Genomic DNA, 19,474 nt, shown 5'->3' with positions numbered 1-19,474 from the left:
AGTCTGAGTAGTTGAGACTCTGGGTGAAAGTGTAGCCCTCCAACTCCCTGGCTTGATGTGGGGTCTTATAAAGAGGTGTGTAGACTCTGTCGGGGTTCTCCAAAGCCGGTCCATGCCAGATTCTTGCGATAACTGCATTTATCTAAATGGGGATATGCACAAAATCTGGCATGGATCCGACCCTCGAGGAGCGACTTTGGAGAAACCTGCTCTGTGTAGTCAGTGGCTGTTTTTGTATGTACACAGCTGTGTTAACATTGATTTCCAGCCAGATGTCCTGGAATAATTGAAAAATATCCAGAGCCAGAGGACTGTAGTTAGATGCAAGTAATTATTTTTCATCTATGGTTGACGCCCAAAGTGAGCCTACAACCAAGTGACAAAATGGCCCAGCTGCGTAAAATCCTTCGGAGTGTTCGTTGGTAGGTAGAGTTTCTTATGGCAGCGAGAATGCTAAGTGACATTTCCAGACCTGCAGGCTCATGCATGTGTATGCCAGACTGGCTGCTGGCATCACAGCTGGTTCATGTGAATGCATGTGGGTGAGAGCGGAGACTGGCAGTGTTGGCTGGCAAAAAAGGCACGTACCTTGGAGTGCAGAAAAGTGGTCCAGCGTGCAGCTGAACGTCGCTGCTTCTTGGAATTGTTGACTGACAGTTGGTTTTACAGCCGGTGGCTCGTTGATGCTTTCACTGGGAGCTGCTTTCTTTGGGTGAACTCATCCTTCCCTCTTCCCTTAGGATGCCAAGCAGGATGAATCCGTGCGGAAAGCTTACAAGTACCTGGCGGCTCTGCACGAGGTGAGACGATTGTGCTTTTTTCTTTCATTTATATATTGGATTTGGCCCTGACAAGGTCAGACAGATGCATGCTAATAATTCAGAAAAGAGGCTTCTAACCTTTTCCTGGTGGGATGGTATTCTGGAATAGTATGTAGAGCTGTGGTAGACAATTCCAGAAGGAGGTTACTGTGCCCTTTCAGGATTCTGATATAGTGTCTAGTGCCTTAGTAGCTTTCATTGTGCTGTGTGTATCTGGACTCTTCACTGACCCTCTCTGCTCCCCTCAGAACTGTCTCCAACTGATCGAAACCATTGAAGACACCGGAACCATCATGAGAGAAATACGTGACCTGGAGGAGCAGGTGAGGGACACTGACTGAGCAAGCCAAGGGGGTGGTAATGGCAGGTCTGGAGGGGCGGGTGAGTGTCACTGGCAGGGCTGGAGGGGCAGCTGAGTGACACTGCCTGAGCAAGCCATGGGGATGGAAAGGGGGTGGTAATGGCAGGTCTGTATGGGGCAGGTGCGTAATGCTTCCCAAGCAGATTTTGGGGTCTAGGATCTGAGAGATTAAAGGGAGACCTGGATAAACAGGTGAGTAAGACGCGGGCTGTGAAGGAGAAGGTGTCGGCACTAGGAATGAAGGGATCCGGTGATTAATGTTTTTAGTTCAGATGGGAGAGCTGTGAATAAGGGGTAGATCCTAAAGGAGAAGAGCTTTCGAAGCCCCCCACACAAGAGGACTCAATGGTGATTGACTCAGTTCCTGGGAAAGGAAGGGATGAAGAGGAAATCTGCATCTGATAAGTAGCTTCTCACAGTGCACCTCGGGTGAGACAGCCCAGACGTCTGGAGCCTCCACTGGACCGGGCAGCCTGTGAAGGTTTGGTGGGTCGGGATCAGACCGCTTTGTCAGCGAGTGGCAGACCTGAAGACCTCAAAACTCTTGCCAGAGAAAACCTGAAGTCACCGTTTGGTATTTTCAAAGGATGCTGTGAAGGACGGTTGGGATGGGTGGAGGGATGGTGTGCATCCTAGGGTTAGCCCGGGTGCCTGGCCCCTAAAACTTTCCACCGCTTTTAAAAACTCCTGCCAGGAGAGAGATGGTGGAGAAAACCCTGGACCCGCAAACAATGGCAGCAAACGGATGCCCCGCTGGAGGGAGAAGCCACTCGATGCCCTCAAACATGGACGGAGGGCTGTCACTCTGGGTGATCTCCAGGGCTAGGATTGGCCTCGCCAGGGTTAGTGGTGCTGCCCCCTCATGCTCCCTGAGGACCCATTGGGGGAAGGACCGACTCCACCGCCTCCTGGCTGTCGTTCGATAAGCCACGAGGCTCCTGGACATGGACAGTGCTGCAAGGAGAGTGTTCCACTGGCCGGCTTCAGGGGGGCTGCATAAGAAGCCCCCACCAGCAGAAGAGGACCACCAGGATCCTGGGTGGTGCATGGCGCCGCTTGCGCTGCCCTGCCAGCTCCCCAACAAAGGTGCCCTTGGAAAGGCTGGGGACGCAAATGTTCCTAGTAGTGCAGCCTGGCCACCAGGAGGAAAACAACATCTGAGGCACAGAAAATGGTCTCAACTGGGTCAGAGAAATGCTACATCTATTAGTTATCCTTTGAAAAAAAAACTAAAAAGGTGAAACATGAAACGGAGTGTGTGGCACTCAGCCAATATTTCTAGACCTGGGGCGTTCATGGGTCTCCCTCCCAAGCGACTTTTTCCGTCCTAGGGACCCCATCCCTCCGAGCCCGATGGAAGAAACTCCCCCGCACTGTGGCACACCTTTCCCTCAGGTCCCTGAGTGCCCTCTGATCCTGGAGACCAAAGAAGAGTCCAGACTCCGATGCGTCTCCTTTCCCCGTGTACGGAGGGGAGGCAGCTGGGTGGACTGGTACACCAAGCTGCTGCCTGTTTCCCACACATATGGATCGCAGGTGGGAGCGAGAGAGAGTGCTGGCTCCTACTCTGGCACAGCACAGTGTCAGCCAGGCGGGGAGCCAGCAGGGCAGCGCAAGAGTTGATTCCGTGCACTGGCCCAATGTTGCGAGAGGCCTTGGGTGCACGGGGTGGGACCGGGGGGATCCAAAATTAAAAATCAAAAAGAACGTGCTTGCGACTGCCATGTAAAAAGAAGAGAGCAGGCAGACGGGCGTATTATATATTCATAGGAATCATCCTGGTGTGCCATATAATACCCAGGGATTTCTCTAATTTGAATATTGTGTTTGCTGTGGTGGCTCCAAAGTGGGCAGGGCCACTCGCAGTGGTTAATGCGCAGGTTTTGAAGATCAGGAACAACTGCGCCCACGTCATCCTGGTTTCTCCAGATTGGACCAGGAGAGTGTTGCACCCGTAACGTCTGGCCATAAGCATCTGTACTCTGATTCGGCTTCCTCTTCGGGAGGACCTCCTGTCACAACAACAGGGCAAAGATCTGCATCCGAGGCTGCACAGCTTACACCGCCGTGCTTGGAGATTGAGCGGCGACAGTTGAGGCCTTCGATCTTCTCACCCCCAAAATAGTACAAGTCATTTTGGCAGCTAGCCATCCCTCGACTAAAACATAAGCTATGCAATTTTAAGTATTTGCGCTCGACTCGGAGTCGAATATTCCCTCAACCCCTCCAGACAGTATCTCTCAAACTTGAGAGAAATATATTTCGTTTCATGCACTGCTTTAAAAGATATCCCTAAAAATAACCCGATTGTCAAATTCATCTGCTCTAATGCTTTGTCGTTGCGACGACCCAATGTTTTGAAGCCAACCGGCCGGATCACAGACCTACAATCAAACTCCTGCCACTTCCCAACAGCGGGGGCACACTACCTCAAAGATCCTCCTTTAAAGCAAAGGAGGTGTAGATGGCTCACTTCCAGGGGTGCAGTCCCCTCCAAACAATGCCAGGTCCTCCATATCTCCCGACAATGACATCCCAACAAATGTGGTAAGGTTAGTTTCGGACCGGTGGATTTGAACACTACAGAGTTTATTATTTCAACTTTTTATGGCAGCCCGGACATAACCAGTTCAGGCAGATCACAAGCCTCTTCCGGCCGGGGATAAACCGCCATTAATGCTTTGACGTGTTATGCACCCAGACCCCATTTTCTTGTGGTCACTTTGCTCTTCCATCAATCAATCAATCAGCAAATTTGTAGAGCGCGCTACTCACCCGCTAGGGTCTCAAGGCGCTTGGAGGGGGGGGGGAATCGCTACTGCTCGAACAGCCAGGTCTTGAGTTGCTTTCTGAAGGAGAGATGGTTCCATCGTGGCGCTGCCAGAGGAGAAGTCTGAGCCTCAGTGATGCCAGCGCTGCCAAACCCCCAAATAGCCTTGTGTAGGGATTTGTTACCAACAAAATCGAATCCATTTTGTATCTCTTTGCATAACGTCATCACACCAGGGTGTGTCCCAAATATCTGTGTTCGCTGAGCATCAGTACAGAGAAATGACTCATTTGTGCACACACCTGGATGACTTTAAGTCAGAAAAGTAGAAAACATGGTCTACACCGGTTTGTACGGATGAGCTTCACAGTGAATTTGGAGGAATTCCATTACGAAACTGTGAAAATGAACACAGGGGAGCAATCTCCTGTTCCCTGGTGAAACTTCCTCTTAACCAGACCTTTGTTTGCGACAGTAAGAACTGCGATGAACCTACACACATTTTGGTAAGTTGACAAATGCTTTTTTGGGGTAAAAGTGCCCCATGCCGCGCTTTCACTTTAATGGCGGCCACGCCCCGTTCTTTAGACACTGCTCATCTAAGGCACAGCCGACATTTAAGTGTAAGTGCATCCTGGGGCATTTAAAAAAAAAAATAATACATTTTTTTTTTTTTAAACATGTAGCCGGTTTTGGTGTGGCAAATAAAGTATTCCACTACCAGCGTTGCGTGCCGTCCTATGTAAAAAAAAAAGCTGTTGCGAGAGAGCGTGTCCTGCTAACAACAGCAGGAATGTGAAACAAGCATTGGAAATGCAATAGGTCTCGCATTTGGAAAGTTTGAGCTATTGGTCTTATAAATTACATTTTTTTTTATTTATGTATTTGTTAAAATAGCTAAATTAATAGCTCTGTCATTTACAATGCCAATAGTTATAACTTTCGCAAATGTGACACCTATAGCATTTGTAATGCAACATGTTTTTTATTTACGTGACTTAGATGTATTAATATTACAAATAACCATGGCTTTTATTTTTTTTGTTAAATTGTTAAATACTGTATTTAATTTGTAATGGCAATAGCTTAAACTTTTGTAAATAACTTTTGTGAAGATTATATTCAGTGTTTTTTATTGTGACGAAAATCCAAGAACAGAAGTGAAATATTAACATCTTTTTTGTGATTTGTAATAAGGCTTGAAAGCTTGAAAACAGCTTGAAACAGTGTTGCCTGTCGTGAACTGAGGGCTATAACTCACTGTGTAATGCACTATGTAAAGGCGAGCACAAAATACAGAAACTGTGAATTGAACTTTACAGGTTTCAAATTTAAATGATTCCTTTCTGAGGCCGTACATAAATAATTCATATGTGGGAAAGAAGGGTGGTGGTTGGTGTGGTGTGCATGTATAATAGAGATTGTTTGGAATGAATACCGGGAACGCAGCAATTAATTTGAACCGGTGGTTTCCAGGTCTCAGTACGGGCACTTTATTCTCAGTGTCGGCGCTAATGACAGTTCACACATGGTGGCGCTGTCTGTTTAATTATAAGATGAGAGCAACAACAGTATTTAATAATTCAAAATGCAGTGGCATCCAAAGAAGGGCCCTGAGAGAAAGAGAGAGGGTGGGAGGGAGAGAGCGAGGAAGAGAGAGTGAGAGAGAAAGAGAGAGAGTGGGAGAGAGAGGAAGAGTGAGAGAGATAGAGAAAGAGAGAGAAAGAATGAAAGTAAAATAGAAAGGAGAGAGGAGAGACACAAATGAAATAGTGCTCAGAGGCTTTACTTAAAGCCTGCCGCCGAGCAACAACACACATAAAAAGGCCGGTCCTCATGGGAGGTTACGAACGAAGACAAGGCGGGACTAAGGATGGACTAACAAGCCGATTAACGAATCAGAAGCAAGCATGTACAAAGCACAATGACAGAAGCCAATGACAGATGTGGGCGGGGCTTCATGTGCATACTCGCAGAGCAGCACATGCGCTGCCCAGGCTCGACCTAATAATTAGGCCACACGGTTTATAGAACACATGCCGCAAATCGAAGCCGCTACCCACCTGTGGCACTCTTTGTGCAGCGTGTACCATTCTACCTATACCTGCGACTATCCCTCCTCCACTAGGACCTGTAATTCTTTAGAGCCTTCATTATTACACGTACAGGTCCACTAACACCTCACACGGAGTGAAACCTCATACTCTGTCTTCATTCTGGTGTGTGGTTGGTTTACTCAATCATGATCACAAGTTGTTGGGCGCAAGACTGAGCCTTGAAGAAAGATTACAAGTAAAACAATATTCCTTACCCAACACTCAATGGCAGGAGAGAGCACAGCGTGCGACTCGACAACGCTGCAAGCTGCAAACAGTGTTACAGGTAAGTACTATTTTCCATCTTTGTTTGGCACTCTGTACTGTCGTTGGTGATCAGTTTGTCCTGTGCTATTATGAGCGAAGTTTTAGCCACCAGAACAAGACATCCTGTTAGGAGACTCTTGGCACATCCCTCCCTGTTTACCTCTGTGTCTCCTTCCACAGATTGAGACCGAGACCACCAAGAAGACGCTGAGTAATCTGGAGAAGATATTGGAAGATTACAGAGCCATCAAGCAGGAGAACGCCTCTCTGCTGAGCCGTGCTAAGGAGTCCTGAGAGCGAGGGGGCTGCGGCTCTGGCCCTTCGTCCCTGCTGAGCCGCGCTAAGGAGTCCTGAGAGCGAGAGGGCTGCGGCTCTGGCCCTTCTTCCCTGCTGCACCAGATCTCATTGGACCGGCTGGATTGGGCTGGACAGGAAGGGATGCCGTCTGGAAGGTCTGGAGCCCTTGCACCTAGCTTGAGCCGTCCACGCCTTCTGTCTGAACTGTCCTTTCGGGGACCTGAATTCGATGGAGATGGTTCAGGGGTTCACATAGAAGGAACAGTGATGCTTGTATCCTGATGTTTCTGCCTGGCTGCCTTTTTGCAGCCTTCGTAAGATTTGCCTCACATGGACGCGCCCAGTCTGTGTCCGATATTGCTACTGGCCTTCTCAGCAAGTACTGTGTGTTTTGCACATCGATTCCCATCCAGCCTTTTCCACATTTCTATTTTTTCGCTGCTCTTTTTTTATACAGGAATTGAAAGATTTATTTTCATCATGTAGTGCATTATGTGTGGGGCAGTCCTCGCTTCATCAAAATAGCCAAATTGCCCCATTGCGCCCTCCCAGAGCCCCCTGTCCACACCCCAGGCAGTGACACGTGCAGACCATTGAGGATTGCCAGATTTTACACCGCCGGTGCAGTGGTGCTGAACGTTCCTGCAGGAGTCCGTTCATATTGAAGGAATCGCACGAGGCCTCTTTCTCACCAATTCTTTGCTGAAGGTGTGGCCCTGACACCTGCACATTGCCTGGCCTCCATGGCTGCCTCTCACTGTTTCAGACTCTGCCTCTGCCCACTTGTACCCCCTCAGAGCCCGTCTGCTTCTTGAATGAGCACAGGATTCCACGGTTGGACTAACTGTGGCGCACCCGAGTGCCAGATGTGATTGATTATATGATCTGCACAAATATTAAATGGAGATCTTGATACCTGCTGTAGTCTGTGTCCGGACTGGCTTGCTGTACTGTCTTCCCTCTTCCTGGTGGTAAATGTGCACCGTAACCACATACTGTTCATTTTCACCAGCTGTTTAAGTCATTCCCTGTTCAAGTAATTGGAGCAGATAATGACCTTAAAAGGAATCCCCAGGCTGCTGACAATATAATGCATTCCTTAGGATTTCTGATGGAGACGGTTGCTAGGCAGTGAGGGGTTGCACACACGCCTTGCTCCTGCAGTGGTATATACGAACAACAATATCTCGACTGGTATTATTTACAAGACTGGTAACTAAGCATGCACGAAACATTGCACGAAAGGAAGGTAGGGAGACTCATTGTTTGGTTAAATGTGCCAAAGGCATCCTATATTGAGTGAATACAAGAGAGTATTTCCAAAGAAGGGAGGAACTGAAGTCCAGCATGCAGGCCCGAACCTGATACAAACCATGGTGGTATGCCGTTCCTACTGTGTATTACAGATCAATGTGTGTGTGTAGAGAGCACAGGCCTGCTCACTCAGGCAGGAGACAATGACCTCCTTTCAAAAAGTGACCCTCACACACCCAGCCAGCTAGATGTCTTGCTTCATCATTGGGTGTGCTGCTTATCGGGTCGGCGCTGCAATACCCGATCAGCACCCATGATGAGGCCTTCTTGGCAGAGATCTTTATTCGAGGCATATGAGCTGCAGATCTCACACTGAGCATTGGATTGCCACCTGGTGTTGGGCTCGGATGATTGCAGGTTGTTGTCTTCTTGGAAGAAGTCTTTGTAGTCACGAGATAGGTGACTCCTCCTTTGGACAATAGTGTGCATGTGCATCGACTCCATCTTTAGATTGTTTTTTTCTGCCACTGGGTTCGGATGTAACTTTTCCGCTCCGGTTCGAAACCTACTTAAATAGTATGTTCGACGCGTAAACAATTACTCAAACGTTAATAAACAACTTTCGATATCGAAGAACATCGACTCGACATCACCAGCTCGATTCTGGTCGTCGATGTGGGCCGTTGGGCCTATCCACGCCGTGAGGCATACAACTCTTGGCAAGGACGCCATTCAAAAGATGCTCCAAGTGTGGAGCAAAATTTCCACACAGTGACCATCACGAAGTCTGTAACCTGTGCTTATCGCTGGAACACAATGAGTCCAGCTGTACAGCCTGCGCATCTTTTCGATCCAAGAATACCATTCGAGATCGGAGGGCCCGTTGACACGATATGCAGAGATCAGCTCCGGAACCAGTGGATTTCTTCGATGAAGAACCATGCGTCCCAGAGGAAGATTCAGACGATCTCCAAATCGTATCCGAGGCAGACGACTCCGATGACTCCATAACTTCGGGTCAACGCGTGAGTATTACTGCCCCTACCTCAGACCCACATAGATCGAAGGCAAAGTTCAACACTCCGCCTTCGGGGTCCAGTCGCGCCCGAAAAGATACTTCGAAAGCCCCGTCATCGAGCCCGGCTCTGAAGAAGATCCTCAAGCCTTCCGGTAGCTCTATACCGAGCAACCCGCACGTGCCGATACCACCACCTCCTTCGGCACCGAAACCGAAAGAACTCCCGGTTCCATAACACAGTACGAAACCGTCTACTTCTAAAGACAATACGGCTCCGAAAGCAAGTAATGCGGTACAAAAGGGGGTGGTGATGGACGGAGCATCTGAACCAATCAAACACTCACACCCAGTCAAAAGATCTGGGTTTGACCCATCACCGTTCTTTAGCCCACTCTGCCACCCCAGTTCAGAGCAAAGCAAGCAGGCTTCCAACGCTTCGAAGCCGACAAACACAGCTTCTACTCCAAAGCCTATATCTCCGGTGCCGAAACTAACAAAACCTGCTTCCGATGCTCACAAGCCCACGAAACAGGCTTTGACTCCAAAGACAATACCTTCGGTAACGAAATCTACGCCAAAGGACCCTACAACAGCTCCTAAGGCTAAAGACAAGCAACAACCATGTCCGGAACCGAAAAAATTGGCGCCGAAAGTGGTTCCACAAGAAGAGGAGCTTTTTCAACCAGATCCTTTACAAAAAAGGATCTACATTGATCCACAAACAGGACATGTTTCCACTACACCACACAGGAAGCGGAAAGCAGATTCAGCAACTGCACCTGCAGTGCCTGTCAAGAAGGACTCTGCCACATCTCCCATGCACGCTTCTTCTCCTGTACCTTCTCCTTCACCTCCTCCTCTTTCAGATATTTCACCACAAAATTCTCCTCCTCATTCTTCACCTCATACACCTCCTCAGAATGATGATGAGTATAGCAAAGGGGGAGGGGGAGACCCAGATGAGCCTTTTCCCTATGCACCAGACTGGGAGTACCCAAACCCACAAGATGTGCCAGATATTCCTGACCCACATACATATCCATCCAAACCTTCTCCAGAAGACCGTATTGGTTTTGGATATATAATCAATAGGGCTGCCATCTATCATAATGTCACAATGCACTCAGATGAGGCAGAAGAAGATTTTTTATTAGATACTTTTGAACAATCCCAAAAATCTGTTCAAATATTACCTATGATTAAAGGGGTCATAAGCATGCCCCAGAAGTGTTTAAAGAACCTGTACGAGCCAGGATCATAAACCCAAGGATAGAGAAAAAGTACAGACCTGCTCCTGGGGATCCAGCCTACATTAAGGGACAACTACCATTAGACTCCCTAGTCGTTTCCAACGCTAGGAAAAGAGCAAATTCCCAAACATCAGGTGAAGCACCACCCACTGATGAGGAATCCAAAATAATAGATGCTTCAGGCAAAAGCATAGCTGCACAGGCTAGCAATACATGGCGCATAGCTAATACACAAGCCCTCCTTGCAAGATACGACAGCTCACTATGATCAGTTAGAGAAACTCTTACAACATCGACCTGACCAATATAAAGCTCAGGCAGATGACCTTATTCAAGAGGGTTTGCCTCAATGAAATGTGTACTTGATGTTGCAGGCACTGCATCTAGAGCAATAAATACTAGTGTCCTGCTTAGACGTCATGCGTGGCTACGCATTTCAGGATTTAAGCAAGAAGTGCAAACTTCTATCTTAAATCAGTCATTCAACTAACAACAACTGTTCGGACCAGAGGTAGATAGAGCACTTGAAAAAATGAAGAAAAAAAAATGACACTGATGGGGGCGTGGCTACCAGCCGACTAAGATGGCTGCTTAGCCCAGAAGCTCCGGGGAGACCGCAGGCCTACAAACGATCCGCTCATAAATCCGGACACGTATAAACCCCCAAGAGCCTGAGCCTGAGCCTGCACCCGCGGTTGAGCGGCACCAGCCGGTGTAACTCCGGTAAATATCCGATGCCGGCAAGTCATAATACCAGCGACTATGTGGAGACGGCCTAATTGAGAATTGAACCCGGGAACTGAAGTACCGTACAACGCCAGAACGGGACGCACGTAACCCGGCCTGCAACTAGATCATCCCGCGCCGGAAGGACGCAATTGCACAACGCGGCCACGGAAGCCTAACGGAGAAACGGCTGGGTGCTGCAGACAACCTACCATACCGCAGAGTACGAGGCACGGGGCAAGGCCGAGATTCCAGACGCGGGCCTGATTTTCGACCCGGATCCCTCCGCACCCAGGACATACAGGAGTGCGAACGCTCAACTCGGACAGCACCTCAAAGTGCCGCGAAGACCCGGGAAGGCCGACCCGCAATGGTGACGGCGGTAGGTACGTGACAACACCCCCTGCACCAGTGACATGCTCAGAATCCACCGCACCGGGCAAACTACGGCAGCCCTTTAGACTTCTCTCGACCCCAAGGGAAGGCGATCTGAGAGGACATTTGCACACATAGTTCAGAACAAAGGTCAGCCTGAGAGTCATCACTGCGAGAGCTATCGGCTGCCCCACGTGGCACACAGGCAGACTGGGAAAAAGGCACAGGACAGACTACACCTAAAACACACCATCAAACGCAGCAGCTACAAGGGGCTTTACACTGTACAGAAGGTTACCAGGCGGCCAGGGCCTCGACGGGGCACGGACCAGACACAAGCTGCCCGCGGCCATAAGGAAAGACTATCAGAGGCACCTTGGGGGAGATCAGTGGCACTGAGAAGCACTGGCGCAACCCTGCAGGAGTAAAAGGCACACTCAAGGCGCAGCCACGTTCCCTGTCATCGCTGAAAACGCGGACACAGCGAGATATCAACTTGAAGGAGGGATCGCCATACCCATAGCGCACCACTCCGACTGGGACATGATAACCTCCACTAACTAACGCCGAAGGGAGAAATCTGATCCATTAAGCGAGAAACAACCCACTCCACATACGGGGCAGAGATGGCGGGCAGAGGACCTAGAAACGCAGCGGCCCAAGCTAAGTTGGACAAATTTGCATTCGAAAAAACCTCCGCGTCACAGTCCGAAGGACGCACGTCCACGGGCAAAAACCAAGACGGAGAAGGGGCGAAGAAGATCACTCTAGAAGATATCATGACGGCCCTAACGAATGTCCAAACCACGGTAGGATCTATATCCACGGACGTCTCCCTCCTGCGAGCGGACCTCCACAAAATTGTGGACAGGGTGAAAGAGGTCGAAATAGTGGCGAAATCGCTAGTGACGGACACATCAGAACTGAAGTCTCCCTACTTAAAAAGGAAAATAAACTGCTCGCAGACAAACTGGATGATCAGGAAGGACGCGCACGACGCAATAATGTGCGAATAATTGGAATTCCGGAGACGGAGGGCAAGCAAGCAATGGACCTATACGTAGAGGAGCTGGTGAAGACGGGGCTGCAACCCAAGGGTCTCTCAAACTTTTTCACAGTAGAAAGAGCGCATAGAGTCCCTGGTGGCAGGCCGAAGCCGGGAGCCTCCCCCCGAGACCGGTACTCGCACAACTATTTAACTACAGGGATAGAGATGTCATACTGCAGGCTGCACGAACCTCACCGCCTTTGAGGGTACAAAACTCAACAATAACTTTCTTCCCGGATTATACGGCAGCAGTGTCCAAACGCAGGAGGAGCTTCATGGAGGTTAAAAAAGTGCTAAGAGCAAGGGAATTACCGTACTCTATGCTTTTCTCTGCAAAACTTCGAGTGGTAGCGGATGGACGGACCTGGTTCTTTGCGACACCAGAGGAAGCGCAAGACTGGGTAGACGGATGGCGACCAGTGGGGCGCGGCAGTCGAGAACACAGCCATCATCGCCGGCGTGAGGAAGAAAAAGAGTCCGACACGCAAGACACTAGAACCCCGGAAACAGGTCACTCGCCAGGTCATGTCGCAGAAGAGTAGGCGACGTAGCAATGACACTTCAACACGGCTTTCCGGCTACCATTCTCATCGCACTGGATCACGGCTGTGGCGGCTGTGGCGGCTATGGCGGCGGAGCATGGCCGGCCTTGGAGGGCACGAAGGTCTGGTGACTCCGCTGGTCCTTTTACCCCGGACACGCAAGTACTTTAATGTTGGGAGGGGAAGAGCGCTCTGCTAAGTTGGGGTGGCGGGAAGTTACAAAACCGCGCAGCAGGGAGGCAGGGAGGGTGGGGAGGTATCGGGAGGGGAAAGTTCACAGTTTCTGTATTTTGTTTGTTATTGTTCGAGGCAATGAAGACCGAGAAGTACGGCGATTAGTCGATAGGTCACTAGCTCCAACACACATTACATGTAACAGATATTGCGCTATTGTAGGCACAATGGTAGGACACTGCACGAATGCGATTACTGACACAACCCTTTCAGTCCTCGTCAAGAAAACACCACATCTGAGGCTCACAACACACTGCCTACTGTCGCAGACGTGACGGCGCAAGAGACTTCGGTCGCTCCCCTTAAAATCGCAACCTGGAATGTGAGAGGACTAGGCGACAAGATAAAGAGGGGGTTAGTCCTAAAGGCTCTGAAGCGACATAGCCCAGCACTGGCACTACTACAAGAAACACACCTCACAGGGTCAGCCTGTAAGGCATTGGACAGGTGGGGGATATAAAATGGCGGTTCACTCTGAATTCTCCACGGGATCTAGAGGCACAGGCATTCTAATTAAAAAGACTTCCACATTCATAATTTTGCAGACCAAAATAGATGATCAGGGAAGATTTGCGGCAGTGCAGGGTCAATGGGAAGGCAGGCTCCTAAACATTGTATCTGTTTACATACCTCCGGCACTTCACGAAGTGGCCCTACCGGCACTCGGAAAATTCCTGCTGGCGTTACCAGAAGGGGATCTCATCGTAGGAGGAGATTTTAATACCACACTTGATGCAGCACTAGACAGGTTCCCCGCTCGAACTCCGACTCCTGGGCCTTCACGGTTCCGAGGGTTTCTAGAGGCAATGGGCCTCATAGACATCTGGAGGCACACACATTCGGAGACTCGACAATACACATACCACTCTGCGGTCCACAATAGTCTCTCTCGCATAGATTACTTCCTAATGCTGGACTTTGGACTCCAAAACATCATAGACGTCGACATAAAGCCTAGAGGCATATCAGATCACTCCCTGATTGTCCTTACGCTCATGTGTCGAGAGAAAGCCTGGAGACGCCTATACCCCATATACCCGGGGTACCTGGCGGTCCCGACTATCAAAAAAGCACTCCGCACAGCCACCAAACTATACTTTGCAAAAAACACAACCTCAGTGGACTCGGCAATCATTTTATGGGAGGCTTACAAAACAGTATTTAGAGGGCAGGCAATAGCGTCAATCACTGGGTATAAACGGGACCAACAAAAAGAACTGGCAGAGCTGGAAGTAGCTCTTCTGGCGGCGGAGACAGCACACTCAGCAGACCCCACCCACGACACAGCTCACACCCTAAAGCTAAGACAGCAGCAATATCGAGAGTACCTGAGATCTCGGACGGTTAGGCACATTACGGCAACAAGAGATAAAGTGTTTGACGTAGGGGACGAAGCAGGAAAAATGCTGGCATGGCTGGATAGGAGAGGGGACGGAGTGAGAGGAATACAGCAGCTACGAACAAGAGAAGGGGCACTAACATCACACCCAGCAGACATAGTAAACATCCTAGCGGATCACTTCGGGGAGGTATACGCCCCCACTTTGGCCTTGACAGAGACAGCAATACAAGAGACACTCTGACACATTGAGATGACCATCCTTACACCGTAAACGGCCTTGGAGTTGGAAGCGGACATAACGCTCGATGAACTCCAAACCGCAATACATTCGGTAAAATCAGGGAAAGCACTGGGGCCGAACGGAATACCTATAGAATGGTATAAACTAATGACGGAAACGATGGGCCCGCCTCTCTTGGCGATGTACAAAGAGAGTTTGGATAAGGCAGAACTTCCATTGGACCAACGTATTGCAACAATAGTGGCGATCCCAAAGCCTGGTAAACCACCAACAGAGTGTGCATCATATCGTCCTATCTCACTGCTTAACGCAGAGGGAAAAATCCTAGCGAAATTGTTAGCAAACAGAATGATAACCCATCTACCGCAATTGATACACCCGGATCAATCCGGGTTCATGCCCCACAGGAACACGGCCCTTAACCTCCAACGAGTACAAGGTGCAATAGCACGTGCCACGGAATTGGTGGAACCGCCCGTGATACTGTCCCTAGACGCGAAAATGGCAATATTTATTTGGAGTCTTAACATATATGGGTTTTGGCCCTAAGTTCTGCGCCTGGGTGAGACTCCTATATACTTAACCAGTAGCACGAGTAACGGCCAATGGCCACATATCAGAGGAGATAGCCCTGGCACGGGGTACACAGGGGTACACAGCAAGGTTGCCCCCTATCGCCGCTACTCTTCGCGTTAGCGCTGGAACCCCTGGCGACTCTAATTAGAAAAACCCCATTGTTAAAAGGGATCTCAGCTGGAAGGAGGGATGGGAAGACCGTCTCTCGCGCTACGTGCATGACATCTTGGTCTATCTCACAGAACCAGAGAGCGGCATACCAGAACTACTTAATATATGTAACACCCATGGTAGATTCTCAGGCTACACAATAAACTGGTCTAAATCGGTTATGTACATCCTACGGGGTCCGAAACCAATACTTTCGGCAGAATGTCCATTACTGGCGACGGAAGACTCGTTTAAATACTTAGGGATACATATCACTAAATCTACGACCGACTTCTTCACTAGAAATCTAACTCCCCCACTGGAGCGGCTAAAACGCGACGTAGGACACTGGGCATCATTACCCCTCACACCGGAAGAGCAGCGCTGTATAAGACGAAGGCCCTCCCTAGGTTCCTATACGCCCTTGAGAATGTGCCCGACATGATCCCACCCCGTTACTTTCAACAAGTGGCAGCGCAAGTTTCAGTGCTTTTCTGGGGCAACCGCCCAGCCCGCATAGCTCGGGCGAAATTCCACAATCGCTGGTACGACGGGGGGATTGCGCTCCCAAATCTCCAACTATACTATTGGGCCGCACAACTCAGTCATAAATCACTGGATCCATATGCCCCATGACGACCCAGCTTACAACGCGGATAGGGAACAAATAACATGCTAGCAGCACTCTAAAACAGAGGCCTGGTCACGAAACTAGTGGGACCTACTAAACATACAGCATTGATTTAGTATGCGGCACAGGCCAAGCTGGGTTGGAAAGGGGTGCTTACGAAAATGACCCCACTCTGGGACGCCAAGGCATTGGGACGACTACGGCGGAGCAAGGGCTTCACACAGTGGAACAACATAGGTATATCCACAGTGGGTGATCTATGGGATAAGGGAACAGTTATACCATTTACGCAGTTGCAACAGTATAATCTGGGCCCAAATGAAAAATTTAGGTACATGCAAATTCGACACACCCTACTGACTGTACTCCCGCTAGAGACCGAAATCCCTGAGGCATCCCCGCTAGAGGACCGACTACTGACGGACCATATGCCCGAACGTGCCACCTCTTTCACATATCGAAAACTGCTCAACAATTTACCGGACCCCACGGGTACACTGAAAGAGAGGTGGACTGCAGAGGTGGGAGACATGGATGACCCTGAGTGGAGGGAGGCCCTAGCATCACCTAAGGAAGTAGGCCTCCCCACCAGATTGAGGCTGGTGCAACTTAAAATCTTGCATAGAATATATTACACTAGGACAACCCTACATTAAATACTGAGAGCACCCCACCCATTTTGTTTGAGAGGCTGTGGGGACGAGGGAACCTTTTTTCATACAATATGGGACTGCCCAATGATAGCAAACTACTGGAGACAGGTACTACGCACTATATCTCAAGCAACAGACACATCACTCCTACCAGAACCAAAAAAGATGTTTACTAAATATATGGGAACCTAACGACCTCACACGCTATGGGCTACGCTGGGTCTGTTAATTTTAAAGAGAGACATTGCACAAAAATGGGGAGCGGCAGAGGTACCGACACTATCTGCGTGGAGCAGAAACATGGACCTAACAATGATAACTGAACGTGCAGTATACGCCGCCAGGAAGTGCCCGCGAAAATGGAATAAGATATGGACTGCTTGGAATGCATTTAGAGCAGACATTTGCGATCCGTTGCCAGAATCTGATGGACATAGCTCAGATGAAGAGATCGAAGGGGAATAACAGGGAGTTAACATTAGAATGGGGCACTGATACAGAATAGGATATGCTCAGATTCGGGACGCGATATATTATTAGAAGAATGTGTGCTAAGTCAATAATGTAATGTAATTGTCTAATGTCTATATTGCCAATTTTCACTGCAGTCGTGATAAAAACAGTTTAAAAAAAAACCAAAATGACACTGATACAGCCAAATCTGTGGGAGCTTTGCAATCCACACAGGCTAGAGGCTCTTTTCGTCGCTCCTTTTATAGAGGAGGCTCCAAACAAGCTAGAGCAGACAATTCAGCTTCCTTTAAAACTAACACACAAATATCTTCCAATAGAGGATATTTTCGAGTAGGCTATAGAGGCAACAACAATAAGGGGAGAGGTTGAGGAAATAACAATAGTCGAACCTCTCCCGCCACAAAACAGTGACTTCCCTCTGCTCCCCCAACAGCATTCCACTCCTGAAGGGGGCAGACTAACACAGTTCCTACCTGTCTGGAATTCCATCACAACAGACAAGTGGGTAAGACAAATTATCCAGTATGGCTACTGCCTAGAACTTACAGCTACCCCTCCACACATACCACCCAGACAGCGTCCAATGTCTACAGAACATCTTACGCTGCTCAAACAAGAAGTTCTAGCATTACTTCAAAGAGACGCAATAGAACTGGTCCCTCTACAAGAACAGGAGACAGGGGTTTACTCGCTGTATTTCCTAATACCCAAGAAGGACGGGACACTAAGACCGATTCTCGACCTCAGGACTCTCAATTTGTATATACACTCAGATCTTTTTCATATGATCACGTTACAAGTGCTCCCATTGTTGCAACAAGGCGACTTCCTTACTACACTAGATCTAAAGGACACCTACTTCCACATTCCCATACATCCTTCTCACATGAAGTATCTAAGGTTTGTGCTACAAGGACACCACTATCCGTTCAAAGTCCTACTATTCGGAGTCACGACTGCACCAAAAGTGTTTACAAAGTGCCTAGCAGTAGTAGCGGCATATCTCAGGGGGCAGCACATACATGTCTTCCCTTACCTCGACGACTGGCTCATAAAAGCCAAGTCATTCAATCAGTGTGTCCAGCATACCTCTCAAAGTCAAAGTCAAAAGTCAAAAAGGTTATTTGTGTTGGTACTCGCCTGAGGACCACAAATTATACATTTTTACACATTCAAGTTTTTTTTTAATTTAAAAATTTCATTATTTTTCAATATAAAGGTAAAAAGAACTTTAAAAATTTATAAAAATTATAGCATACAAATTCATTCGGAGGCTGCTTGCACAGTATCATTAGTTCTCTCACCGTTGTAATTCTGCAGGAACGATAGATGGGGTCTAGGTATCTTGCACGGGCTATGGTTACATTAAGATTAGGACATACAAATAATAAATGCTCGACATTCTGAACACCCCCTTCGCATAGTGTACATTTTGGCGATCTTCCAGGTAGCCATTTCGATGTAAATGCTAATACAGGTAGGATGCCCAGTCGAAGCATAGTAATCACCCTCCTCGCACCATGCGTTAAGGTATACCCAGTGTACGGCTGGATTTGTTTATATTCCAGTAGGTCTGCAAAGGGTTTGTAAGTAGGTAGTTTGTTACAATGTTCAATGTCTAGTTCATAACTCAGTTTTGGAGTAAAACATTTTAGAAAAAGTTTCATTTGCGCTGTTGACCATGTGAGTAGAATGTCTGGACTGATTTTTGCCATTTGGAATGCAACAATCATATTCTCTTGAAAACATTGTTTTTTTGCTTCCAAACCAAAAGTCTCTTTTTTCAGCAATGATCTTAGAGTATTCTCTTTAGCGTGCAATAGGTTGTAGGCCCACCTGATTACATTGGCCACAGCTGTAGCATAAGAGCCTGTGATGGATAATTCTAATCTCAGTGCTTGAACAGGTACAGAGACTGAGACCTTCATGATCCTTCTTAGAATTTTTCCTTCTTTGCGATCCATAAAGCCCCATTGCTTTATTGGGATATACTCCGTCGCATAGGATAATACAGGTGGTATTTTTACTCTTTAAATTTTTAACATTGAGGAAAAATGCCTGTTCCCAGTGGCACTGTAGAGTCTTGAAAGGGCTGTGGCATGTAATTCGGATTTCCTTTGGAGATTTTTTATCTGGGTTGTATTTGTTAGATTCTTCGAGAGGATCCTGCCAAGGTAGGGATATTCGTTGACCTCTTCGATCTTTTCTCCTCCAAGCCTCCAGCTGTATTTAGCGCTATGTTTCCCCCCCGAAAAAGCTACAACTTTTGTTTTCTTTATGTTTGGGATTAAGAAATTTTCTTTGGAATATTTATGCAAGATATCCAAGGATCTTTGTAGTCCGAAAGG

General features: G+C 48.3%; 1 protein-coding gene across 1 annotated transcript in view; it reads left to right on the top strand.

The window, feature by feature from the left end:
* The window catches only part of CCDC22 (CCC complex scaffolding subunit CCDC22), a 59,980-nt gene extending 52,447 nt beyond the window's left edge, over nt 1-7,533 (top strand). Inside the window, exons 16-18 of the mRNA XM_078664520.1 lie at nt 741-800; nt 1,070-1,144; nt 6,496-7,533. Of these exons, the coding sequence (XP_078520646.1) occupies nt 741-800; nt 1,070-1,144; nt 6,496-6,609 (249 nt within the window). The 3' untranslated portion in view covers nt 6,610-7,533. The remainder of the gene's footprint in view (nt 1-740; nt 801-1,069; nt 1,145-6,495) is intronic.
* The last annotated feature ends 11,941 nt before the right edge of the window (nt 7,534-19,474 follow it).

The sequence above is a fragment of the Lissotriton helveticus genome, chromosome 10 (genome assembly GCF_964261635.1).
Source record: "Lissotriton helveticus chromosome 10, aLisHel1.1, whole genome shotgun sequence".
NCBI classification, from domain to species: Eukaryota; Metazoa; Chordata; class Amphibia; order Caudata; family Salamandridae; genus Lissotriton; species Lissotriton helveticus.
This window is presented reverse-complemented; position numbering and strand designations above follow the sequence as displayed.